General features: G+C 43.9%; 1 protein-coding gene across 1 annotated transcript; it reads right to left on the reverse strand.

Annotated features, from left to right (window-relative positions):
* On the reverse strand, positions 1-26,753 carry vsig10l (V-set and immunoglobulin domain containing 10 like). Its single transcript, XM_039770585.1, has 11 exons — positions 26,450-26,753; positions 21,141-21,467; positions 16,039-16,305; positions 12,903-13,187; positions 11,832-12,080; positions 9,916-10,194; positions 6,983-7,288; positions 5,441-5,569; positions 2,650-2,690; positions 1,626-1,781; positions 1-872 (listed from the first exon to the last, which is right to left on the reverse strand). The coding sequence occupies exons 1-11, from the start codon at positions 26,586-26,588 to the stop codon at positions 804-806; spliced, it is 2,247 nt and encodes a 748-aa protein (XP_039626519.1). The 5' UTR covers positions 26,589-26,753; the 3' UTR covers positions 1-803.
* Positions 26,754-27,048: the final 295 nt, after the last annotated feature.

Raw genomic sequence — 27,048 nt, forward strand, 5'->3', positions numbered from 1 at the left:
TTAATACTTAAGAAAGATTATAATACATTTTCGAATATTTACAAATCATATCAAAAATATTTCTGACGACCCTAAAGCCCAAAGCAGGGTCAGTCCTTTCTTCAGTGGTCCTCTTCTTCATCCTGTTGGACTCACTCTGGGCTACCCAATGTCCGAGCCCATGTGCCTTTGGAGTCGGCACCACTATGAAGTCGTGTGCAAAACTACAGAGAGAGAAAGAGAAACTAAAGGGTGGTCCAGATGGGGGCGCCGTGGAGCTGGCAGACAGTGCTGCCCCTCTGGATTCATCCTTGGGCAAAACTGTCCTTCAAAACTGTAAACCGGGCCTGGGGGCTTCAAGTCACTAATTGATCCTGTTGTTCTCATTGTCCTGCTACACATCCCTAATCCATGCCACTCTTTCAGGTGACACCAAAGAAAGGAGGGCACCATATCCGCTTCAACCGTATGTGAAATTACTGCGGTGTTGTAATGGAAATCAAGTGGAAAGCCAGGAAGCACATCTGGAAGAACCTGTCAAGTCGTGGAGTCAAGACTCAAAAAGCATCCGCATGACATGTTGGGCGAGTTCAGTTATTAGACGGCCAAATGAGCTCGATGGGCTCGGTGGTCTCCTCCCGTTTTTCGACATTTTGCTTGTTTTGATGTTTTTAAGCATATTGGGAAGCACAAGAGAAGCTGGGACTAAGATATTTGACAGATATGAAGATAAACGCACAGAAACTCCAATGGTACGGGCATCACACGGTTGTCAAAGAAACCCAGGAATGGCAAGGAATGGAAAAGGAGTGTGGCCTCCACAGCTACAAGATGGTCGCCACGCGGGTGACTGGCTTGGGGGGTTCAGTGGACGACGACTCCTGTGATGAAACCTAAAAGGGAAGAAAAGGAAAATCGAGCTGTGAATGCAACCAAACCAGGCTGTCGAGGAAGACCACGGAGGGATAAGTAGTCCGGGGTCGAGCAGGACACTATGGACTGTAAGTAAAAGAGAACACAAAGATAAAGGTTTGGGGATCCATCCAGTACAGCGTAAGACGTTGATGAGGGATCAGAGCCGCGTGAAACTCTGCCAAGTAATCAATTGGGACCGAGTCACCAAAGAGGACCGGGGTGGTGGGGAAGGAAGAGGCGGGTCATCTGGAGAGGAAAGCGGAAGTGAGGTCATTGGAGGGTGTGGTCTGGAGCCGGAAGAGGACTAGATCTTAGTGCTCCTGTAAGGATGGGATAACTGGCTTTAGTAAACCTGATTGGCCCCCTATACCGGAGTTTCAGCATTAGCCGGACAAGACCCCCCCCAATCCCGGGACGAGTGTGTGACAGGACCTTCAAATCTCAATTTGCTGTTACTTTGGAGATTCTAGATGAATAGGACTGCAGGCATGAAAGGCCAGTTCTTCATCAAGATCATTCTAACGTGGAAGGAAGCCCCACGCAGACCCTTTTGGGGAAAATGTGCACACTCCACAAGGACACAAGACCGGAACCCAGGACGCTGCATCGGTGAGACAGCAGACCCACCCTCGTCACTTTTGTGCTGAAGGGAGGGCTTGAAGTTATCAGCCACAATATAATTAGAAAACTCTGGATGAACGTTTGACCCACAAAGGATGACACATGCTTACCTGGCTCAATGAGGAGATTGTACTGGGGGGCCTTCTGGCAGAGGCGGAGACCCCATTGCTCATTGGTATGACACCACCGACCCCATTGCTCATTGGTATGACACCACCAACTAGCCGTGGATTGGGGGTTCGGACAGGCTGAGTTTTCTGACGTGTCTGGAAAAGGCAAAACAAAGGAGATGAAACTTCCAGAACACAATCCAGAAGACCTTGATGCCAACCAATCCCACCAATGTGCCCAGAGAGACAGAGTCCGTTCACTTCTGGACACGACAGAATGCCACCATGGAAGGCGAGGCTGACTTGACTGCTGAGGATCTGTAATCCTGGGCACCACAGGAGGATCAAATCCCCCATTGCTGATGAAATGGGCGCTCAGTAAAGGAACGACTACGCTTTTTTTTTTTTAAATGGAGGTCACCCATGGTAATGGGCTTCACCTGGTCTGGTCCAACTTGTTGAACTTTCTCCTGGTTTTTAATGAGGACGTCCCATTTGGCTGAGGACAGAGATGTTATCAAGAGTGTTGGCGTCTTGGCTTACTGGAGAGAAATCCATACTTATGGGTGCAGGAGTCTGTCCCGTATCCTATGGGCACAAGGTAGGACCTAACAGTGGACAGGGTGGAGGTCACACCCCGGCACATCAGAGGTCAGTTTAGCTGTACCAGTTAATGAAACATTTGTGTCTTTGTTGGGAAACACTTGAGTGCCAGGAGAAAGGGGCTGGGATCTGAATCTTGGGATATCGGGGCTGTAAGGTGCAGCGTTAGCCCACCATGCCATCTCTAACAGCCTGACATGTACCCCAGTAGGACATCATCCACTCCCAAGTTCACTGCAGACTTACAAAATGAAAACTTCCATCATCAGCCAGAGCTCCATTATAAGAGATGCCAAAGAAACAGATGTGGGGTTACTCAGGCTTAGGGCCTCCAGACTCGACCTTGATGATGGACGTTCTGGGGGTCCACAACTCCTACTGAAACAAACAAAAGACAGAGATAGGACTGGGGAACGCTTACCTGCACGGGCTTTTGGCCAGCAGGAATCTTCTCCTTCTTATCTAAGGGTGACAAGAACACAAGAGATTAACAAAGTGCAGGACATACCGAGGGTCTCAATGATTTCTGGTGAGCTCCAGGAGGTTCATCCACACCATCATCTAGATTTTGTGTGTCATTCTGTATGTTAGTACTCTTTCCTAGGGCATCATTTTTAATGTTGGTGGAGGTGGCAGACGAGTTCAAGCTCCGAGAGGCAGCACCACTTCTACAACTCCAACACGGGTGGTCAAAAACAAGCGGCTCACCGAACAATTAAAGATGTTCAGGACGTCACAGGATGTGATCACCATTTTCTAAAAGGTTCCTCGCTGAAAAAGAGCGGATGTTCTCCATCTCGGCGACTTTCCTACACAGGCCATGTAGCAGATAGCGCGGCACGTCTGAAGCGAGCTGATTTTGGTGCATGTGACGTCATCGGCCATGGGAGTATAAAAGATGGTGCCACTCCTGTGCGTCAGAGGGTCACCTTCCCAGCTCCTACCACCCAGGGACACCAGGGGGCACAATCGCTAACTGCCTTGTCTCCTCTTCCAACGTCAACCCAGAGAATCGGCCCAGTGAGGGCAACTAACGGCGCCCCTCCAGACCAGGAGCTACAAACAGAGGACGAAGGAAGTCAGACGACAAGCCCGATTAAGAAACGCTGTAATAGCCGACGGCTTTATTGAGTTGTTTGATTTTTGCGCGGGCTTATTATTTTGTTCTTGGATCAAAGAGGTAAACAGGGTGGCTCGGCTGGCACCCTGACATTTCACCTGAGGTCCTGTGGCTACTGGCAGTTGACGACAATGGCGACCTGCTGTCGTGATTTGGTTTGCTTGTTGGCTCCTTTGCTCATTTGCATAGTAAACGGTTCCAGTTTGTATTTAAGTTGGGGGTTTTGGGGGTCTCGCATTCCGCTCCTTTCTTATTTGCTCGATTTTCCTAACGGTTTAGGTGTTGTGTGCTTTTTTGTTTTTAACCACTTTAGGTCCTTCGATTGACGCCATTTTGAGTGCCCCTCATTATTTCTGTGCCCAGTGTTTCTAGGGGCGTGGCCTCAGAGGTCGTGACCTGTTTGAAATCAGTGCGACAGGATTAAAGGTAACCTGGGGGTTCTCCTCCTTATCCAATCTTCGGAAAACAAAACAACTTTTTTTTTTTTTTGCTAACATATGACTCGTGAATTTCGTTTGGTTTTGGCTCCTTTGCTCGAACCCTTTGACTGCAAAGTTTGTCTCTCGTTTTGTTTGCTGTTTTCTGATTTCCAGGCTTTGACTCTTTTTGCTGTTTTTAACACGATCTCCCGATTTTGCTCAGGAGTATCCGAAATTTCTGCAAAAAGACGAAAGATGATGTTTGTTTATTCTCAGCAACTCTTTTTGTTTGCAGACAAATCCTTCTTCCAACTTTTTTTTTTTTTTTTTTACTTTTGGTTGCCAGTTCTGAAATTCCCATTGGCATTTTTGTCCCAGTTTTCAGCTACTCCTTTGCTCAACCCTGTCACTCACTTCTGCCCCATTAGCTTTTCTAGAAAAATATTTTGTGCTGTTTGACCTGCCATTTTAAACATGTGGTGGTTAAAAAAAAAATAAAATTATAGTAAATGTGCATACGAAATGAGAAAACACAAGCAATATTCTTACGTCGACGTGTGCCGGCTGATGATGAGCGTACCAAATTAAAAAGTGGCCTGAGCCTCCGCCTGATTCGGAGTGCTTTGATTTCGCTGCATTTCAACTGCTGTTTTGGTCCCTTTTACTGACGCCATTTTGAGAAGGTCGTCATTCATTTCTGTGGCCATTTTGTTTGTGGCTTGCAAGGCCATTTCATTCATTTGACCTCATTGGAAAGGCAGGATCTCAGAGCAGCACATTCAACTAGCCTAGTTTTAGTAAAAAAAAAAAAGAAATATTAATATTATTATTATTAATAATAATAATAATAATACTATTATTAATAATAATCTTCTTCTTCTTTCGGCTGCTCCAGTTAGGGGTTACCACAAGGATCATCTGTCCGCATATTGATAATAATAATAATAATACATAAATAAATAGTTTGTAACTTTATCATTAGTATTTTTTTATTATTTTACTTTTTGCTGTATTTTTACCACTACTTCTTAACCACCATTATTTATTTATTTATTTATTTTTTTGGATGAGATGCTCGATTTTTATTTTTTATTTTTGATATTTTTACCCTGGCAAGTTTTTTTTTTTTTTTTCAACTTCTACTTTTGTCTGTGCCGTTAAAAAACTAAAAAGCTTTTTCATCTCCTGAGCATTCCAAGCTGTCGGCTCTGTCCTCCCTGCCCCGTCCCATCAAGTCCAGTCAAGTGACTTTACTGTCACCAAACACCGCATTGCTGCATACGGTGGCACGAAATAACAGGACCACCGCGGCACAACATACACTTAAACACGGGACGAGCGGAAAACAAGTAAAGGTACACAACACTATAAATAAAAAAACAATAAGCAATAGGTAAGGGAAGAGATAGAAATACATGGAAATATATAATGATAAATACAGAATAACAACAATTACTAATAAAAAACACCAACAGCAACCAGGATTAACAAATGTGCCGAAGTGAGAGTGCGGACCACCAGGGTGTACCTCGCCAGTGTCTCACTCAGGGTGCTGTACGTGGCTGCGTAGTGTTAACAAAGTTTTTACTAAATAGTTAGAAAAAGTGGACTTGACTCCCCGGTGCTCATTTGTTTGTCAAGAACTAAGAAGAGGCGTCTGCACAAATACGCACCTCGCTTTTCTCTCCTTCGGCAGCAGCAGCAGCAGATGAGAAGAAGCAGGAGAAGCAACAGGAGGAGGAAACCAAAGACGGAGCCGACGACGATACCTGCAATCGCACCGGGACTCAGGCCTGTCGGCGCTGGGGGGAAAAAAAGGAAACAATAGGCGGACATGTTACTTGACAAAGAGGTTTCGTTTCACTCATTTCTGAACTCAGAATTGAACTTTAGGAACGCCAGGAACATCTCACAGCCCAAGTGAAGAGAGTGACGAGTGTCAGCGGCGCCAATGCAATGACTGAGGCTTCTCTAATAACCAATCAGCACGTCAAACATCTAACTTGGGAGAAGGTAAGGGAGTTCACCATGAGGACACCGAAGGAACCGCTGACGAAAACACGGCTCTGCAGTCCAACGTGAACAATAAAGTAAAAATCAGCAGTGATAGCCTTTAGAAACAACAGGAATGTCAGAGCTGGATTTTGAAAACAATAGAACTGAGTCTTGATTTATTAAAAAAAAAAAAAAGTATCAGCTTCTATCAAAAACACGAAAAGGTCTCAATGTGTGCAGACTGTTGACTGGTAGATTACTGCATCTGCTGTGCAGTGCCTTACATATCTTTCTTGTGCATATAGCGCCTTTCAAGTCTATCTTACATTTGATAGTGTCTTTCTATCTCTCTCTATCATATAGTGCCTTTATATCTACCTCCCCATAATAGGGGGTCTTCTACATCTACAGTATCTGTTTACAGTACCTGTCTATCTATCACACTGTGCGTTGCACTTCTATCTACTATATAGTGCCTTTCATATTTATCTAACATTTTATAGTGCCATGACTGTCACCCTTTAATATAGGATCTTTCACATCTATCTGTTTATTATAGAGTGCCTTCATATCCATTTCCCTATATGAGAGAGAGATATGAAAGGCACTATATGAGATAGATAGATAGATAGATAGATAGATAGATAGATAGATAGATAGATAGATAGATAGATAGATAGTTCACATCTATCTATCTATCAATTAATTAATTATATAGTGCCCTTGACATCTGTCTATTATATAGTGCCTTTCATCTATCATATATTGCATTTCTTATCTGTCTCTTGCACAGTGCCTTATCTTTCCATCTACATTGTCTGTCTGTGTATCTTACAGTACCTTTGATATCTCTCTCTATTATATTAAAGGTAAGCAGCACCATATCCATTTATCTTTCTTTTCATTTTGTACTTTTCAAGTCTATCAATCGGCCATGCTGCGCCTGTCACCTCCACTGATTGATCCTATTGTTTTTGTTTTTTTATATTTATGTCTGTATTATGTTGTTCATTTTACACCAGTCTGTCTTTTCTATAAAAACACTTCAAAATAGGAAAAGAAATGGAAAACAAATTCAACACTGAAACATTTAACAAAGTCAGAACTTCTGCCTTTTTGCGGTTGTTCCTTAAGGAAGCGAAGGCTCGGCAGCGATGGTGTGGTCTTCCTAACGTCTCCGATTGTCTCAAAGCCCCAAACCCCCATTTCAATTCACTCACCCGGCCCGATGGTCTGCACCACTGAAGGTGACCCCTGGGTTTGGCCGAGCGCAGGTATGACTCTGAACTGGTAGGTCAGATCGGGGTTGAGGCCGAGGACGTCATCACTGCGATCGCTGGGGCCTTTGGTGTGAATGGTCTCCCAGGATGGTGAGGTGTCTCGGGCGTTGAAGCTTCTCTGTAGAGCTGGACCCAACTTCTGCACAAGAAATCCTGAGACCACCGACGTGAGTGGGATCTCCCAGGTGAGGGTGATGATGGTGCGGTTACTGTTAGCCACAACTCCAGTTCTTGTTATGGCCGGACCTGAAGAGAGACGGTGAGAGAAGGAGACCTTGAGGACACAAACTGAGAGGCCCCTTCATGCCTTCCACCCAAACAGCACTCCAAATTCAGTCATGAACCAACCCTGGAAGGGATGCCAGTCTGCCACACAGTCGCTAGCTCCCACTCTCCATCCATCATGAAGGGAATGAATTCAAATCTACGCAGCCGAGGCTCATCCCAGCATATCAGACCCATAACAGGAGCTCAACCATCACAGGGAGGCTTCGGCCTACAAAGGCCTAAAATGAAGCCCTGGCTTTTAAGCTTTAAAATATACTTTTAATGTCCTAAAATACAACAAAATGCCATTCAAGGCGGAGAAGCCATCAGATCTCTGGCTCGATAAGACAAGACTAAAGAAATAATCTTGATGAGCAGAAAATTTATTAAACAATAAAAAAAAGGGTAAACAAGAAAAATGGCATTTGCCTAAAAAGTTCAATACATAAGAAGGAATTCAGTAATCAATCACAACAAACCCAAAACCAGAAAGCCTCCAAACATCAGTGGAGCAGCGAAGGACCAACTCGCCAAACTCAAATATAAAGGAGGAGGGCGGGGCTTCAGCAGTGACATCATGGTGGCAACGCCTCTGCAGCACCACCCACAAAACACAAGGAGCATAAACACTAAATAAGAACAGAAATGACATAAAATAATGGAAAAATAATCATTCAAACATGACAAAAAATAGAAAAAATACGCATAAATCTGCATTTATTTGGCAGACGCCTTTACGATGACAATGATGATGATGATGATGATGGTGCAAGTTTATCCCAGGCAACTTACAACACTTGAGACACGATTGGTTGCACAAAATACTTCCTTTTCTTCTCCTCCTCGGCCAAGTTGATGTATCGGCCACTGCCTCCCGACTCGGACCCCCAGTGTCTGTGCAGCGGGCTCCTTTTATGGTGGACCTGGGAGTACTTCTGGTGAGGCAGCATAGCCCATTGGAAGCACTTCTGGGTCATATGAAAGCCAGGGAGGTCCTGCCTTAGCAGCACAGTCTATTGTCCCTCATTGACTCCTACAGGGCTGCACCTCTGGACTCTAAATCCTGTGCAGCCCTGCCGGTGTCCAAACTGGGACCATAAGTGAGGGATGTCACCATCAAGTATTGACGGGGATGCACTGCTCCTAGCCTTCAGTCCTTATCAATCCATTGTCTCTATGGGCATCCCAATCAGGATGGGCATTATAAGCGGGCCATCCCTCTATTATGGCACCCCAGCCAGGTAACCTCCATAAGCATGCCAACCCTCTATTATGGCATCCTGGCTGGGTAATGTCCACAAGTGTGCCATCCTTCTATTATGGCATCCCAGCAAGGTAATGTCCACAAGAATGCTATCCTGGCCATTTAATGTCCACAAGCGTGCCATCCCTCTATTATGCATCCTGGCCAGGTAAGGCATTTTATTCCATCACGGCCAGGACTGCCGTCCATCCTCTGGGGCACCACCAACCCTTATTCATTTCTGAGATCCCCACTGAAAGGACGCATGCTTTGAGTGTTCATTTTTGACTGTTTCAGTTTTATTAAAGGGGACGACCCTAGTTGGCACCTCAAAATTTCCTCGCTGCATCCTGACCCGTCATTCCCACACCTGGCCACAGAGCAGCACCCTAAAGCACCCACAGAACAACTCAGGGAGGAAGGAGGCTCATAGATTTAGCATTTAGGAGGAGAGGACAGACACACACACATCAAAGTCCACACCGCTTGACCTCCATGCCAAAGGAGGACATCACAAGCACACAAGCCTGGACCCAGCAAACACCACATGGCACACAGCGTCATTAACTTGACCAGCCTGGTGTGGATAAGATGGCGTGAAATGGCCAGCTGTAATGTCTTCAAGTTTAGACCCTGCCCGGGTCCGAGACTTGGCGATACAGAAGAGCTTATGCTGGGCAACACGGGATCAAGTTATAAACACGAGAAACTGCAGAAATTAAATTCTTAACAAGCCTAAAGTCAAGACATGCAGATAATGGCCACAAGAAACAGTCCAACATGTCACATGGCATGACACACACATACACAATCAGAGGGCAGACATCATGAGCTGGCACTGTAACAAAAATGAGTGGGCACATACAGACAAGAGAAGGAGGACTAGAAAATGGCACACAGAAACTCGACTGGGACAGGCAAGAGCAGCCACCATAACAGAGCAGACGTAACAAACAGAATGAGAGATTCTCCTGACACGGCCGTACCAAACACACACGACGTACAAAATAAACACACAAATAAAACGCAGAAGTGAATGGAGAAACACACCACTGGTGGAGAATGGACAAGGGGACCACTGGGCCCACTGTAGTGTCCCCCCCAGTGCTGGTGTCATCACACAGATGCTACAGAAAGGCCTACAGACACGACATAGACACCAAAACACAGCCAGAAGATGACAGAAAGGTCACAGCCATTTAAATTTATGTGTCACATAGCGAGGACATAAAACATTTACACTCATAGACACAGCCCGGCAAAAAGACGACCAATGTCACAGTCCAGGCCGATACAGGCAGTGCCAATGGGACAATCCCTGATTACGTTTTGAACAATCATAATAATAATAATTAGTAAATACCTGTTAGCTGGAAGGTGTTTGTCTGATTTCCCACAGGACTGCTGCCCACACAGGAATACGTGACCAGGTCAGTGGAGGTGTTGAGGTTGAGGACGGTCAGCACGCTGCTGTTGTTGCTTATTACGTACTTGCCACCCGAATTCAGCTGAGTGCCATTCTTAAACCACTGGAAAGTGGCAGGTGGCTGAACGTTGATGGGGTAAAAGAGCATCAGGGAAACGTTACCAGATGTGGGGTCCAATGTGGCCGTGTGAAGGGGGCTGAAAGCAGGAGGACCACCTAGGAAAGCAGAAGACAAGATAACAGAGGAGTCAGGCGGGGCAAAGGAGATGAACAAGCAGTATGGAGGACTGTGCAACAGCTGTGGTGAGGGCGGAAAAATCTTAAACTCTTAGACTGCTGGGTCAAGACCACCTTTACTACAACTGGACAAAATTAAAATAAACTTCAACTTTAATGTCAGATAAGATCATCACTTGGAACATACCTTGGTGTTACAGCCAAACACATAAGAAAGCAAATACAATTAACAGCACATAACGTACAAGACAAGACGCCATGAGAACATGACATACAGTAGGAGTGATAAATATAATAATAGATATATATATATAAGTCAATGTGTGTATGTATGTTCCAGCATCACTTTTAAACGGATGCAGTGATTTTCATGAAACTTGGTACACGTTTATCAATGGTCGACTAAAAATACTGTCGGGTGAAATCAACCTTAACCCACCCCTTCTGGGTAGGGTGCGTGATCTTGCGCTCTTGTATGCCTGTTATCATCCAGTCGACACTCGGAACGACCACCAGAGGGCGAACTGGAGGTGACTGCCAGCATTCTTTATGTTTGAGCGCCGCCACTGCGCCCGCCTGTTACTTAAATTAAATAGAGTTGGCTGGATGATAACATACATGCAGGACCGCAAGACAAGCACATTTAGTGAGTCTTTATTTATTGTTGATTTATTGTTATTTTTAAAGTTGTGTCTTTTTTAATTATGCTTTTCTCAAACAACGCTGGGTATTTCAGCTAGTAATGATAGATAGATAGATAGATAGATAGATAGATAGATAGATAGATAGATAGAAACATATGAAAGGCACTATAAAATAGATAGATAGATAGATAGATAGATAGATAGATAGATAGATAGATATATAGATAGATAGATAGATAGATAGATAGATAGATAGATAGATAGATAGAAACATATGAAAGGCACTATAAAATAGATAGATAGATAGATAGATAGATAGATAGATAGATAGATAGATAGATAGATAGATAGATAGATAGAAACATATGAAAGGCACTATAAAATAGATAGATAGATAGATAGATAGATAGATAGATAGATAGATAGATAGATAGATAGATAGATAGATAGATAAGTAAAAGGCACTATATAATACACATACTGATAGACTGATGTGAAAGGCACTATATAATAGATAGTCAGATCATTTGCTCCAAGAACACATTTAGCACAGCACAATAAAACTTCACACAAAGTCGGTCGACATGCAGAGTACAATTTGACCGTGGAGGTTGCACTCCCACCATTTAACGTTTCACGTTGGTCTTTTCAAATAAACAGAAGGCATTTTAAGATGAGGATGAGAAGCTCCTAAGGGTCAAAGCGCTTCCCATGAATGCCAATATGCCACATTTTAAGAAGTGGATAAAGTTAAAGAGACTCCTGTAAGATGTCAGCCCATAACATGAGGGCAGTTGTCAGGTCTCCCCCCTTCAGAGACGCTGCCAGTTGTTGGTAAGGGTGAACCTGAGCTGCCCATCCTGCCCGTTGACAGCTGTAAGTTGTATTATTTTTAACACCCTTCAGTTAAGGTGAGTTGCCCAAGCTGACATGTCGTAGAACCCCCCTTTTCTGTCCCCACTTTGTACTTACTGATCTGGAGTGAGCAGTTTTTCGCTAGGAGCGGGTGGACCCCCACACACGTCACCGTTTTGCCTTTCAGGTTTGGTGCGGAGGAGCCGTCGACCACAGTGGTGAGGGACCCGGCGCCAGTGACAGGGGGATTCAACCCCACAAATGACAGAGAGGCTGCAGGGATGGCGCCAGGCCACGCGCAGAGGAACTGGAGACTGATGAGATTCAGTGTGGAGACGGAGCAGCTGATGTTACTAGCAGGATACTCTGCAATAACAACATGAACAAAAAAAGAAAGAGAGAGAGAAAATGAAGAAAATCAAATACTTTTAGGATTAGAAGAACAAAGTGTGGCACAGGATCTAAACAGCACTCATGGCCTGAGGTCCATTGTTGCACCTTCAGATTTGTCTCCATATGGAGGTCTAAACAGTGACTTCCGCTCTCGGTGTCCCTGACCCTTCAGGATAAAAATCGCTGGAGGGAATACACTTCACATCTGTAAAGACTTCAGGAAAGGAATAATAACTAAAACAAAATTATAAATCATGGCACAAGGGAGGGAGGACACGTAAAACCCTGGCTTGTAAAGACAATCCAAACTAGGAATCAATGACAAATTATGAATAAAAATCAGGAAAGAGCAAAGAAAAAAAAAGGGATTTGTGTAAAAGGCCATCTGAGGTAAACAAGTCCCAAAACACAACCCCGAAGGCAAAGTCAGGAATACGAATAAAAACTTTGGGAATAACCAACAGAAAGCCAACCAGACACTCGGTTCCTGACTTCACCTTATGGATTTGTGGCTTTTTGTTTTTGACTTTCCTGTAACCCTGCTGGGCCTCGTTGCTTCAGAGCCTTATTTTTTAAAGATTCTTCATTGCCAGGGTTTGACGGATTTCCCCCTCTAGTGGATATTTTGAGTCACTGTTTGGGATTTCTTGTGTTTAGGAATTCTAGGATGTGGCTAAAACATCGGCCAGCAGGTCAGGAGTGGTTTACAAACGCCGCCTCTGTTGCTTTTCTTGATTCACAGATCACTTTCTTTATAATCTTTTTAAATCATTTCAGCTCCAGTGTGATACTCACGGTACACGTTCAGCGCATAAGAGCTGGTGGCACCGCTGCCCCTGGCACTGTTATAGGCAGTACACGTATAATTCCCAGCCTGGTTCGCCTGGATGTTGGTTAAGTTCAGAGGGTTCCTGTTGACCAGTTGGTTGTTGGGTGAGTTTGGGACGCTCCACAGTATGGTGGCTGGGGGGTAACTGTCAGCACTGCATTGCAGACTCACATTGTTGCCCACGAGGGCATAGCTGATGGGAGTGGAGTTGGAGAACGTGGATGGCAGAACTGCAACGTTGTTGGGCCCATCTGAAAATAAAAAAAGAGAGAAGGTGGGTCATTACACTCTTTGGCAGTACCTGATGAATGAAAAGTAGTGAGTGGCACCTCACAGCCACCTACAAGCCTTTACAGAGTCATTGGACTGGTAATACCAAAACCGTTCTGATGAAAAATCAGCTGTTAGGTTCAGTGTGGCACCACGCCAGTCCTCAGTCACCCATGCCACTCCTTTACAGGGCTCAAATCGCACAGAAAGACGGCGCTGCCTGCACTCAACTGATAAAAACCCATTATTATGAACTGGGAGCTCAAAGCACTTTAGAGTTCCAAAAATGGCCACTAGGGGGAGAAACAAAGGCAAGCACAGGATCTTTATTCAAAATAAAAAGTGTATGGCAGTATCACAAAAAGGCTTCTTCACAATGTGAAGGTCCAAAGAACACAAAGGCATACAACGCCTGAAAAAGGCAACTCCATATGCAATCAAGACAAGTAAAATAAATAAATAATTTTAAAAAAAAAGAAAAAACAATCAACAAAATGGTCAAAAATCCAAAAAACACAAAAAACAGCACACAGTAGAGCAAAACCTCAACAAACACTCAAGGACTCCTGGTGAATGAGAAAGGTGCTATACAGATAAAATGTATTATGATGATGATGATGATGATGATGAACCACAATGAACTGTGGGAAACACCCATCTGTATACGGCTGAGGACAGTCCCTGGTGGTGATGGGCAGGGACATAAACTAAAGTAAGTGCATAACAATACTAATAGAGACCAAAGAATCAAAAGCGAACAGTAAACAAGAAATCATCAACAAGCCATGGGAGGAATCCTGGCTGAAACATCACGCCTACTGTATAAATAAAGAATCTGTTTAGTTTTATTTCAGTTATTTAATAGTGAGATTTGGAGACGGTGTCATTCAAGCCTGTAATCTTTGGGGATCAGGTTAGTGATGGATGGATGGATGGATATACTCGACAGCACATGAAGGACTAAAAGGATTTTGTTAATTGATAAACATTGTCATGCATTTGTGCGTCTGGTGACCACCATGCGGGCTCTGAAGAGGCAAGCGATTCCAATCCGAGACAAGAGGAGGGACTGATGCTAACTGTATCTTCTCTTCACCCATAGTGAAGTGCCATCTGTTGGATCTACAAATGCAGTACATTTCACAACTAAAAATATTTGTGATGCGCCATCTGCTGGAATGAACAATGCAATGTGTTTTATTACTACAAATATTTGTGATGTGCCATCTGCTGGAATGAACAATGCAATGTGTTTTATTACTACAAATATTTGTGATGTGCCATCTGCTGGAATGAACAATGCAATGTGTTTTATTACTACAAATGTTTGTAATGCACCATCTGTTGAAACGAAGAATGCAATGTGTTTTGTTATTACAGGCATTACAAAGTACATTCCAATAGATCAGGGGTGTCGAACTCCGGGCCTGGTGGGCCGCAGTGGCTACAGGTTTTCATTCTAACCCATTTCCTAATCAGTGAGTAGTTTTCACTGCTAATTAACTTCTTTTCCCTTCATTTTAACAGTCCTGTTTTTAAGGATTCCGTCCTCTGAATTGATTTATTTCTTCATTAAATGACAGCCAAACAGAAATGAGATGTGAAACGAGCCAACAGATGACCTGCTAAACTGGGATTTCAAACTCCAACCAATTTCACTCCAACCAGTCTCTTAATGAGAAGGTGATTCTTGCTGTTAATTGAATTTAATTCAATGGCTTATTGCTGCTCTCATTCTGCCACAGCAGACATTTCCAAATCTGTTGATTGTTCTGTTTTTTTTCTAAGCACACCATCAAAATGTTTTGGTGACCTGAGAGATCAGCCTTACTGAGACCCTCACCTTTCTTTATTTTCAGATATTGTGTGATGGGCACAGGTGAGCTGGTCATATGGTGGCTTGTTTGATGTTTCATTTTTGTTTGGCTACTAATTAAGGAAAAAGAGACAACTAAGGGGCCTGAGTCAAGTTAATTAAAATGAAGGCAAAAGAAGTTAGTTAATTAGAAGTAAAAATGGCTCACTGATGAAGAAGATGGTTAGAATGAATCTGCAGCCACTGCGACCCTCGAGGACTGGAGTTCGACACCCGTGCAATAGATGGTGCACTGTGAACGTTAGCACTGAGGTCTGTGTTGGTTACGTACATTTTCAGCCTGTCTTAGATGAGTAGTCCAGCTTGTTAAAGTATAAATAATATTTTTTGTGGAAATAGACTAAACATGTGTATCTAAATCTTTGTATTGCTTCATTCCAAAAATAGCATTTCTAGTAGACCAGGTTAAATTTCTCTATTTTATACAATTTACCAAGGAGGAAGTGTAACATCTTATACATCTCATCCATCCATCCCTCATCCAGCCCGTATTACATCTCAACTCTCTGAATTGGGGTAACGTTGTTTTTTTTCCCCAGATTTGCCCAACTTTGAGCTTTGAGTTCATAGAACGTTCACAAACTCAGAAAACTCGTATTCACCATCTGACCAATAGCATGTGAATACAGTATTTTTTTTTTAATGCATTTAATTCAAAAACCAATGTGACAACTAAAAACATCCAAAAGGGAGTTTCAATTATTTTTAGAAGGTGAACAGCAACTGTAAAAACTTAAAAACAGCAGCTGGATCACGGCATCTTCAGCACTGAACACTTGCAATAATCAAAGAAATCGGGAAGACAGGGAGGATCGCTCGGTCAATGTGGAGTCGGATACTGCAGCAGGCCCATTTAATCAAATGAAACGATCAGAACACAGTCAAAGCAGATGGACATCAAGACGTGTCACATAAAAGGTGGTGAAAGTGACATTGGCGGCCCCCCGGTTACTCACATGCTACAGTTACGGTCGTGTTAAAGGCTTGGCTGCTGAAGGGGTTCTCCAGCAGGCAGGTGTAGACCCCGTTGTCCTTCTGGCTGGCACTGTTAATTATCAGGGAGTGGTCGGAGATGACGTGATTGGAGTCGTTGGCCAGGGGGACTCCGTTCAGCTTCCAGGTGGCCGCGCCGTCCCCTTGGGTGGTGACGTATGTCAGCACGAGGGGTTTGCCTTCTGATGGGGTTTGAGGATTGACTGCAATGCTGCCTCCTTCGATCATAGCTGACAGATGGAAGAAACAAAAAGAAGTGTGAGGAATGACAAAGTCACCACCATCCACATGTACAACATTCAGCCATCGCCCCTTAGCCTTCTCGTCTTCACCTGATCTCTGCAGCGACCCTTGGGGTTTTTTGGTTTTATTTTTACACCATAAATTTGGTATCCTTTTTCCAGCTTTAGGATACATAACACCAGATGTGGCTCTGAAAATGTGATGAATAGCAAAGAGCAAAACTATTTGTGCCAAATTAAATTTAGAGCAAAATTCAGAATTCCTTGACGACAGGAGCCAAAATGGCAGCAATCATAAGAATACAAAATGGTGGACAAATTAATGGATAACAATTAAAGTGAACGGGGAATTCAAAAGTAAACATGGGAATGAAAACTCTGTGGCCCCCCAATCAACTTCAAAAGGTCTCGTTAGCCGTACGTATGCTCCTGCTTCTCTGTGGGTGGAGCCCCAGGAGGCGGGGCCACACAGACACGCCCACTTCTGAGCCCACTCACTGGCTGTGTAAGTCCACTGAGAAGGCTCGGGAGTCGGAGATCACTTGGCTCACTCTGGAGTCTCTGTAAGCATTGCTTTCTGTTCGGATTTACGGGTTTTTGTAAAATTCTTGCCGTGGGTTTACTGTGGATTGCCTTTTTTGCCTCCTTGGATCATTTTTCAGTAGTCTATTCTTGATAAATAAATCTTTGATCTATAAACGATCCCTGCTTACCCCTTTTTTTGGTTCTAAACCCAGGGGTTGATGGTTATTCTCCCTCTTGTAGGTCAGTGAACATTTTGTGGTGTTCAGTCAGCTCCCTCTTGACCTGGCCTCACATTCATTTCTAATTTCATTTTCTTAACCCGATTTTCCTAGTGAGTGTCATGACGTCAGCAGGCCCACCCAGACGTTCCTGTCCCCAGATTCTCACTCCTCTTGGGGGATTCCCAGGCATTCCCTCGGGCGTGTCCTGGCTTTGCTTCAGGGTCTCCACCCAGTACGACATGCCCAGAATAACTCTTGGGGGAGCAGCCAGGGGTCATCCTTACAACACACCCAAACCACCTGCTCAGGAGCTGGAAGAGCAACGACATCCACTCTGAGGGTCCCACCAAACACTGAGCCTATCATGAGGTGTCAGCTCAGCAGCTCTGCCACTTGTGCCAGTGGTCTCATTCTGTCAGCCATTAGGGGAGGGACTGGGTATGGAGATCGACCAGCAAACCCAGATTTCTGTGTTTAGAGTCCGCTCTCGCTTCACCACCGTGCACTGAGACAGGACGGCTGCCTTTACCCCAAGCAGCTTGGCCACCTCACGTTCCATGTTTTACTTTCTCGTATGCATACTAAAGAGGAAGTATAGGAATCATGGAAAATTTTGACTTCACGATTTTGATGAATACAAACGTTTTAGACCTTCTTGAGTCTGGAAATACCATTTTTGAAATTCTGTCCGTCTGTCTGTCTGTCTGTCTGTCTGTGTGCTTTGACCTCCACAGTCTCAGTGAGATTTTGTACCCCTGCTTTATATCAAAAATAAGAAATCCTGTCAACGTTTGGGCCACCTCCGGCGACTGGAAGCGGTACTTCAACTGAACACATTTCCAATTTTTTTCAAGTACACTATGGCTATAAATAAAGATATATGATTTGAATTTGGTGCGGATATTAGAAATGATGAAAAATAAGTAGATAGGAAATATGAGAAAAATCGCACAACCGGAAAATTGGGACTTGAAGTGAATACTTTTGCAAATTTTCAAGTTAAGTTGGTGCTAATTACAGATGGATAATTCAGATGTTGTATCGATATTTATAATGATAAAAAGTGAACAGATGTTAAATTTGAGAGAAATTACTCCACCGGAAATCGTATTTTATTTAAACAACCTGGCAAATTTTTTGTACCGTGGAAATATAAATGTGTACCCGATATTAAAAATGGTATTCGATATAACGCGTATTCTTTCAGTAACTATTATTGTGATCTCTCTATTATAATAAAAAAAATCTTGGGACGAGATGAGACTTTTTGAAGAGACTTTTTGGAATGAAGTCCTGCGATTCGGAGACTTTTAACATGAGATTCTTTCAAGTCACGTCACACTTACAACTATTTTCAAACAAGACCGCCTGCGGTCATCTCACCTCTCCGTCGTGTGAATGCTTTTGGCAGACACACTTCCCGCATTCTCAGCTCTTATATATTTTATCAGGACAATCATTTTATAGGTAATAGATGACACATCAACGACTAAGTGAAGAAGAAAAGGCAGCACGTCGAAAAGAAACCTAAAAGCGTTAGAGAGAAAAGAATGCGAAAAAGAACAATAATAATCTACGTGCAAATTCTGAAAATAAGGAAAGTAATAATCAGCCTGGACCAGGTGCAATTGAAAGCGAAGCGAGCAGGGGGCGGAGCCCCGTAGTTTTATTTTAATTTAAACATTATCAGTTTAACAATAACATGTACACCTTGAACATGCTATGTAAATATAAAGATGTCATGGCAACAATAAGCTGCTACGTCTCCATCGTGTTCCTGACAATATGTTTCATTTAATTTTTTTTTCCACCATCATTATCATAATTAAATGTAGCTCAATGCTGTTTAACCTCTAGCCAATTAATGCAACAAATCTATATATAGTATATAAAAGCCAAACCCCACTGACTCACTCATCACGAAATCTCCCGAACCATGAGGAAATTTGGAAAGTAGGTTACCCTTGGCACATAGGTGCTCGCTAAGATACAGTTTTAAATATTTCGTGATCCAATCGCGTTCTGTCTGTATCTCTGTCCGATTTAAATCGGATTTTTTTCTAGAATTTGCTTGAACATTCCGGTTGATTTTGCGACTACTCTCGTTGCGCTAAGTATCATAGTTCGTTTGCGGCACCGACTTATTTGCATGAATCCAAGAGACGCGCTGTGGGCTGAGGGAAGGGCCTCAGGGCGTACCTTAGCTAATGAACAGGAGAACTACTTAACAGATTTAGATTGGGTTTTTTTTTCTATAGCTTGCTTGAACATTCCGGTTGATTTTGCGATTTCTCTCATCGCGTTAAGAATCAGAGCTCGCTTGCAGGAGCGATATATTCACGTTGATCCAAGACAGAGACTATGGGCCGAGTGGGGGTTTCGTGACTTCAGGAGCAGAGAGCTGGGCTGGACCCTCCTCACTGTCCTGTTTCACTAACACGCGGGCAAAGCCGCGGGGGACGGCTAGTATTATATAACTAGGCTGACCCGCCTTTTAAGGCGACCGACTTTTAAGCTGACCACTTCTTAAGGCAATTCAATATGTTGATCAATTTGATATTTTATACAAACTCGTTAATTTGGTTATATTGCATTTGAGCGGGATTACTTTAATACTCGTAGTTTGTTATTTTTGTGATGAAATTTAAAATTAATTTAAACCCTTTTGAACCCCCCTGATATTTACTACGCAGTGAGGCATTTGTACTCCATCAACATTAATTATTTCCAGAGACATAATTTTGTCTATTTTTCCAGCACATCACGCACAAAAGCAAGGGAACGATGGGAGCACCAGAACTCTGCTCACATCATGTCGCTTCGTACCGCAAGCTGCAAGTAGTAAGTTTGTGATAAGCGGAATACCGCTACGCTTTCCACTCACGGGATGGAAGGACAATCCCGACAGCTTTTATATAGTAAGAAAGAAGAAGATATCGCACAGTCTGGAGTAGAAAATCATCTTTAACCTGGAAAAATGAAACTACAAATCCCATCATGCATTGCAAAATAGACGGGGCTTGTGTGAAACTCTGCGCCTGCGTAGCACTCACGAGACGGAAGGACAATCCCGATCGCTTTTTTATAGAAGGATAGTAACACTTTTTCGATGTTTTTGAGTGTCGCTAACTCTTTTGACTTTGCACGTAATCTTGGTAATGCACAGGTCATCGTGAAAAAATCCCACCACCATTTTCGACCTCCCTAAGTGCGAAAATATCATTTTAATATAAACTTTAATTTTTAAAAGAGACAAAATGATTGTGTTTCCATATTAACAATTAGTTCTGATGAGTAACAAAGAGATGTGACATTTGAGAAGTATCGTGAAACTGGAGGTGGTCCTGATGACATTTTCCTATCTCTCAGTATACAAGAAAGTCGGGGGGGGGGGGTCACACTCCCAATTTTTTTTTTAATGTGACTTGTGAACACGATGGCGAGATACTTGAACTCCTCCGCTGTTGGCAGTGGCTCACTCGCCACCAGAGGCCTCATCCATAAAGCTTGCGTACGCACAAAAAGAGGTTCAATGTGTGCGGACGCCACGTCACAAAATTTATACAAGAAAACCTGACTAGGAGAATCTGCGCAAATACTGACGGCAGCTCGGACCCGTGCATACACAACACTTCTGACAAACTGGGACAAAGGCGAGCCACCACCCCCTCGATCAAGTAGGGGACCACAGCCAATCCAGCTTGTCATAATTCACATCACCGAGTCGTTGTTAGAATGCGTGTTGACGTGACAAGCGTAGGACACCTCAAACGTGACAACATTACGGCTGTATTTTGGTTCCCTTTTTAAGAGGACCGGTGCTGCGTATTTGCACTGATGAAGTTTTCGTCAGCTTCTATCGACTTCTCAGGGACCTGGCCAACACAGAGATATCCCAGCTAAGCTTTGGTCGGTCGTGCCTGCTGTGCTGGGAGCCATTCACTGACCGGTGAGTCACCACGTCCAGTTTCAGCCTGATGTTCTCCATTACGCCATCAAGAGGTTTGGTGCATTTGGCTAAGAATTCAACACAGAAGCGGCTTTGTATCAGACGGCCATGAAAATGTCTTTGCTTACCGTAAACTTGAAGAGAAACGCTGTTCATGCCTGGCTTCTCCCCTGTCGCTGTCATTGAGACACTGTAGACGTTTGTGTCAGTGAGCTTCAGGGGACTGATGGTGATGGAGCCATTGTCATAGGTGGTCACGCGGCCTTTATAGTTCGAAGTTACTCTCAGAGAGCTGCTCAAGCCGACCTCCCAGGAGACGATGGTTATTTCATTCACCTGCCACGCGATGGCTGGGTGTGAGCTGCTCATGAAGAAGATGGAGAGAGTGGCACTGCCGTCCACCAGGCCGTTCACAGGAGAGCCGATCACGGAAATGGTGACACCATCCGAGGGACCTGAAAGAAACACAACCACGAATTGTTAAAAAATCAGGTCAGCCATGACGTTCATCACATTCGGCACACTGCCAAAGATTTAAGGGATTGTAAAGTTCTGTGAAAAAGTAAGTGCACCCCATGGGCTCAAAGCCCAGCTCTTTAGAATCCTTAAAGGCATTAAGGAAAAAGGAGATCCAGAAACATTCACTCAGCTGAAAGGGGGAATTACAGGGAAACTGAAGCCAGGAGGCTCTTCTTTACACTCAGAGCTGTGGGACTCTGGGAAAAAAACCACCGAGAACATGGAGCTGAAGCAGAAACCCTGAGAACCTTCAGGAAGGATCTGGATGAGATACTGGGGACAGCTGAGCTGTCAAACAAACAGATGAGCTTGATGGACTCCATGGTCTCCTCTCGTTTGTCAAATTCCTTACGGAAATTGTCGACTTGTTACACACACACACACACACATGCATACGTACACATATATATATATTTCTAGTTCTGAATCTCAGTCTGATTATTTAGGTGATTACCAACGAAGTAACAAGTGTGGTTTGGTCAGCCAGTTGGCAAAAAATCCACCACATCCTCTCAATTGCAACAAGCAGCTCACAGATCGGTGAGACCACAGCTGCCAAATGCAAATCCCTGTAAGAAGATGAAAAAAAGTGCGTATAGCTGAGGAGCCCCAATAAGAGCGAAACACACGTCATGTACACATTGTATTGTTTGGCAGATACTGTATAACACACACACATATTATACATATATATATATATACAGTATATACACACACACAGGGTATAGAAGAGAATCCCCCCTTCGAAATATTCCCTTTTTTTTTGCTTTACAGCCTTAACACACAAACTCATATTTCTTCCCAGCTTTACTTACTCAGTGCCATCTCTAACATCCAAGTGAAAGACATCACAGCTACAGTTCAGAAGAATTATAAGAAATCCAAAACAAGACCTGCTGAGATTAATAAAGGACCCCCCCATGTCAATGTCATTTTGTTGACCCCCCTTTTGCTTTAATGACAGCATTTAGTATGTTTGGTGATTCTTCTCTATCAGCTTTGCACATCTCAGTTGAGCCCACTCAGTATTTGCCCCCCACTCTTCTTTACTGTTTAACTGTTCAAGTTCGGTCACGTTGGTGGTCTGCTATCTTCAGATCTTTCCACAGATTTCCACTGTGATTTAGCTCTGAGCTCTGACTGGCCACACCAGGACATTCCCTTTTCTCTCCTTCAGCCACCGTGTGGTCAGTTTTGCTGTGTGCTTCAGGTCGTTGTCATGTCGAAAGGTGAACATTCTGTCCATCTTCAAATTTCTGGCAGAAGGTAGCAGGTTTTCCCTCAAGAAATTGACCATATTTTGCCCCATCCATTTTTCCTTCTACCCTAATGAGAGCCCTAGGACCCCCACGACAGGATGCTGCCCCTCCATGCGTTACTGTAGGTATGGTGTGTTGTGGATGGTGAACTACATTGGTGTACCATTTGGTGTTGAGGCCGAAGAGTTTGATTTTGGTCTCCTCTGACCATAAGACCTTTTCCCACTTGGCATCAGAATCTTCAAGGTGGCAAAGCTCAAACGAGCCTTCATGTGGCCTTTCTTGAGAAGTGTGACCCTCCTGAACAAGTCACCATGGTGGATCGCTTGTCAAATCGTTGTCACCTGCTCACCATTAATGACCACTCTGTGCCATCAAATCCTGTAACTCCTTCAAAGTGGCCATTGGCCTCGTGGTCGCCTCTCTTACCAGTTTCCTCCTTGCTCTTCCATCCAGTTTGGAGGGTCCTGGTAGTACCAAACACTTCTTTATGATGAACTTTACTGGGCTCCGTGGGACTGATAAAGCCTTTGAGATGTTTTTTTGTCTCCATCTCCTGCCTCATGTTTGTCCACAACTCTACCCTTGAGATCTTTTGAAAGCTGCTTGCACCCCATAGTCAGTTGTTTGCTGTCAGTCGCTCTACCAAGCAAGGGGATGAATGGACCAGGAACAGCTTCACTAATCACATTCATTACAACTGAGCACAGGTGGAATGAAACCAGTAAAAGCAATGGAAATGGTGGGCACTGACACCTGATGGAGTTTATGGGGGTCCTTTATTAATCTCAGTAGGTCTTGTTTTGGATTTCTTATAATTGTTCTGAACTGTAGCTGTGATGTCTTTCACTTGGATGTTAAAGACTGCATTGAGTAAGTAAAGCTGGGAAGAAATATTATATATAATATAAATAATATATATATACAGTATACACACACACACACACATATACCAGTAATGGCACACTGCTATAACGATATGGTGCAGTGACTTATAGTCTTCAGACTCTTTCTTTCTCTGTATTTTATTATTCGTTTCCTCAAAGGTTGATGTGCCTGCTGCTTCCTGATCAGCTCTTCTCTTCTCCACCCTACCCGCCTGCTTCTTCTCTTCTCTCGTTGGCATCTTTTCGCATTAAAACTGATTAAGTCAGAGTTTGTGTTGCAATTACTTAGCGTGTTTTCTTTAGTTTGTCACTTAAGCTGGCACTCCAATCTGCCTCAAGAATAATATAAGTTATGAAGAGGTAGAGGAAGTGATGGTGAAGGTGGTAGGGATGAGAATGGCGCCCGTACACATGTGCTACAAGAGCACCCTGTTGCCCGCAGTTTATTCTACAGTAAAATAAAAAGAGAAATAACTTTGGGGGTCAATCATCACCCCAAAAGCGGACAGTAGACATCACATAGTATATGTGTACCAAATTTCAGGTCAAACGGTTTGTGAGCTACAGGTGATTTAAAATCCTAGACAGACAAACGGACAGCCATGGTAGCATATTATAGACATAGACATATATATACTGTATACACACACACACACAGACTTATCATTATTATCACGGCACCGTAATCCATACTAGCCCCTACTTTCTCTGCTGTTCTTTTTCTGTTTTTCTATGGTGATCATCTATGCCCCCGCCCGCCCCCCTTCCTGATCAGGGTGCCATGCAGTCCCTCCATTGATGGATTGAAGGCCAGAGGTCCACATGACCTTCATCATCATTGTCTTCTTCTTTCATGTGAACCCTGAAGACCATGAGGACTGATTTACATCATTTATGTTAGGTAGAAGGCCCAATGGGGGCCGGGTGGTCTCGTGGCCTTGGGACCCCTGCAGATTATTTTTTTTCTCCAGCCCATCTGTTTTTTATTTTTTTTTCTGTCCTCCATGACCATTAGACCTTACCTTATTCTTTGTTATTTATAGTATTGCCTAATCTTATTTTTATTTTTTATATATTTTTCTTTCTTCATCTTGTAAAGCACTTTGAGCTCCACCTGAATTTGTATGAAAATGTCCTCTAGAAATAAATGCTGCTGATGTTGTGGTTGTTCACCCACAGTACTGCATGTGGTTCAACGTGTGGCACAAACTTTAGACAAACTTCAAATGTGATGTCACTTTTAGGGGTAGGGGGTGCAAAAATAAAACATTTCCTAGGAGACGTAGAAAAGGGTGGGAATCCCTAGAATAAACAGCTGTAGGACCCTGTGAACGACCACCCAGGAGTGGCTCCAGCAGAACTAACCATGTAAACCCAACTTCAGGAGATTTGTTCCTGGTGAAAGCACAAAGTCGGCTCCATAAAGTGGATGGGGGTGTACTGATAGTAGTCAATCCCCCCGCCGTCTTAATGTCTGCAGTTACCGTAGCCAGCGAGGGTCCTTCAAAAATCTCGTCGCCATCTCTTTTTGGTTGGTCACTGCGTGGCGCCCGCTACAGAGGGCTTGTTTCTGGGGCCTTCATGTGGATGTGTGTCCCAGAAACCAAAAATGGCAGGGGTCCTCAAAATCGGTCCTGGGGGGCCACCGGTGTTCGTTTCATAATCACGGACTGGTAACGCTGATCTCAGTTAATTACCTGGGGGTTTTTTTTGCGATTATTCTTCATTCACAAAAACACAACAGTGTGCTTTTTACATTAATAAGACATTCAGAAATGTTTCTGTTTTTGCCATGGATTTAAATGCTCAACTCTCTTTTGTTAATTTCATTCTATTTTGCCCTTTCTCTGTGCAATTCGATCCCTTCATTGTATCTTAATAATGTCAAATAAAAACGAGCAGAGAAGACACTGGCAGTGAATCGTGAAAGCTGAAACTACTTTAGCGTCACACGCCCCCCCAAATTAGTAATTAATGGATTCATTAAATAATCAGAACACCTGGAAAAGGAGACTAAAATCAAGAGGAAAATGTTGTTTAAAAATACATTATTCCTGCATAACTGTTTAGCACATTTAAATATTTTCTTTATGAAACTAGTTTCCTATATTGTTTCTAAAACACAGAATCTGGGAAATAACAGTTCACTCAATTAGCCCAGCGGTCCAATTAAAAACAGAAGCTGCAGCCACAGGGGGTCCTCACTTCACGAGTGTGAGAACCCCTAGCCTATGGCACCGGTCTGAAGGTGCGCTGCGGCCCATTTATTTTTAAGGGTGTGTGTTGAAATCGGAAGAGGTGTTGGCCCACCACCACACCACAAGCGATCGATTCGCATTGAACGTGAGGACAAAGCACGGCAGCCCGTTAAATACACGTAAGCGGCTCCTACGTGTTGCCTTTCCATAGACTGGTTAGATCTCGTTAAAATGAGAGCGGAGGCAGGGGCTTCAGTACTTATTAGGGTCTTAGCAACCCCAGGGGAAAGTCATTCCGTCATCATATCATTTGGGTGGGCCGTGGAGTCTGCGCACTTTACGCACTCAGCTGCCCACCGTGGGTTTTACGCGCTGCCGAACGGGCTGGACTCTCCGACATCAGGGGACAGAAGTTCTAACTTCATTGGACGGGTGGGCAGGAGGGTCTGCACGTGTGAAAGAGAGAGATCAGCTATACTATACAGGTCATGTACCAAGAATATTAACATTAGGTCCGAAAACTGAATATAACGAAGCGCGCAATGTATGGAAAATAAAAGGAAGTTTCGCTTACTTGGCACTAGAACGATAACCAGAAGAGCCAGAAACGCCAGCGTGTGCCCAGTCCAGGTCATCGTGTAAAATCCTTTGTTGTCTTTTTTATGCAGCATACGCGCCCTTCCATATTTCATGATCACGCGTCCACTTGTCATAAATACAATCCAAACGAAAGCTGTCACAGACGAACTGTTTGATGGCCGCAGATCGGATTTCGTTCACTCAGAAGATTTCTCACGTCGAGCTGTCAAGTGACTTTCTCTCGAGCCCCACCCGCTGCGTCACCTGCACCTCTGAGACTGCGCGACACCTGAGCCACTGCGCCTTGTTTTGTTTAACTCTTTCAGTGGTGGAGTAAGTCACGTCGTGTCATTTACGAACAATCACCCTCTCCCCAATCCTGTGCAGGGTCGCGCGGAGGTATGGCTGGAGCCTATCCAAACTAGCATAGAGTGTAAGGCAGGAACAGACCCTGGATAGGGCGAACTCCAACACACCTAACTTACACGTCTTTCGACTTTGACGGAATCCAGAGCACCCTGAGGAAACCCACGCAGCCACGGGGGGTGAGGGACATGCAAACTCCATGCAGGCAGGGCCCGGGACTCGGACCTT

This window comes from Polypterus senegalus, chromosome 12, assembly GCF_016835505.1.
Source record: "Polypterus senegalus isolate Bchr_013 chromosome 12, ASM1683550v1, whole genome shotgun sequence".
Taxonomy (NCBI): Eukaryota; Metazoa; Chordata; class Cladistia; order Polypteriformes; family Polypteridae; genus Polypterus; species Polypterus senegalus.

Coding starts and splice junctions, on each gene's coding strand:
- vsig10l (XM_039770585.1), bottom strand. CDS start 26,588: ATGACAAGTGGACGCGTGATCATGAAATATGGAAGGGCGCGTATGCTG. Junction 13,188..16,038: donor CACGACCGTAACTGTAGCAT/GTGAGTAACCGG, acceptor TTTTATTTTCAG/ATGGGCCCAACAACGTTGCA. Junction 12,081..12,902: donor TTATGCGCTGAACGTGTACC/GTGAGTATCACA, acceptor TTGTTATTGCAG/AGTATCCTGCTAGTAACATC.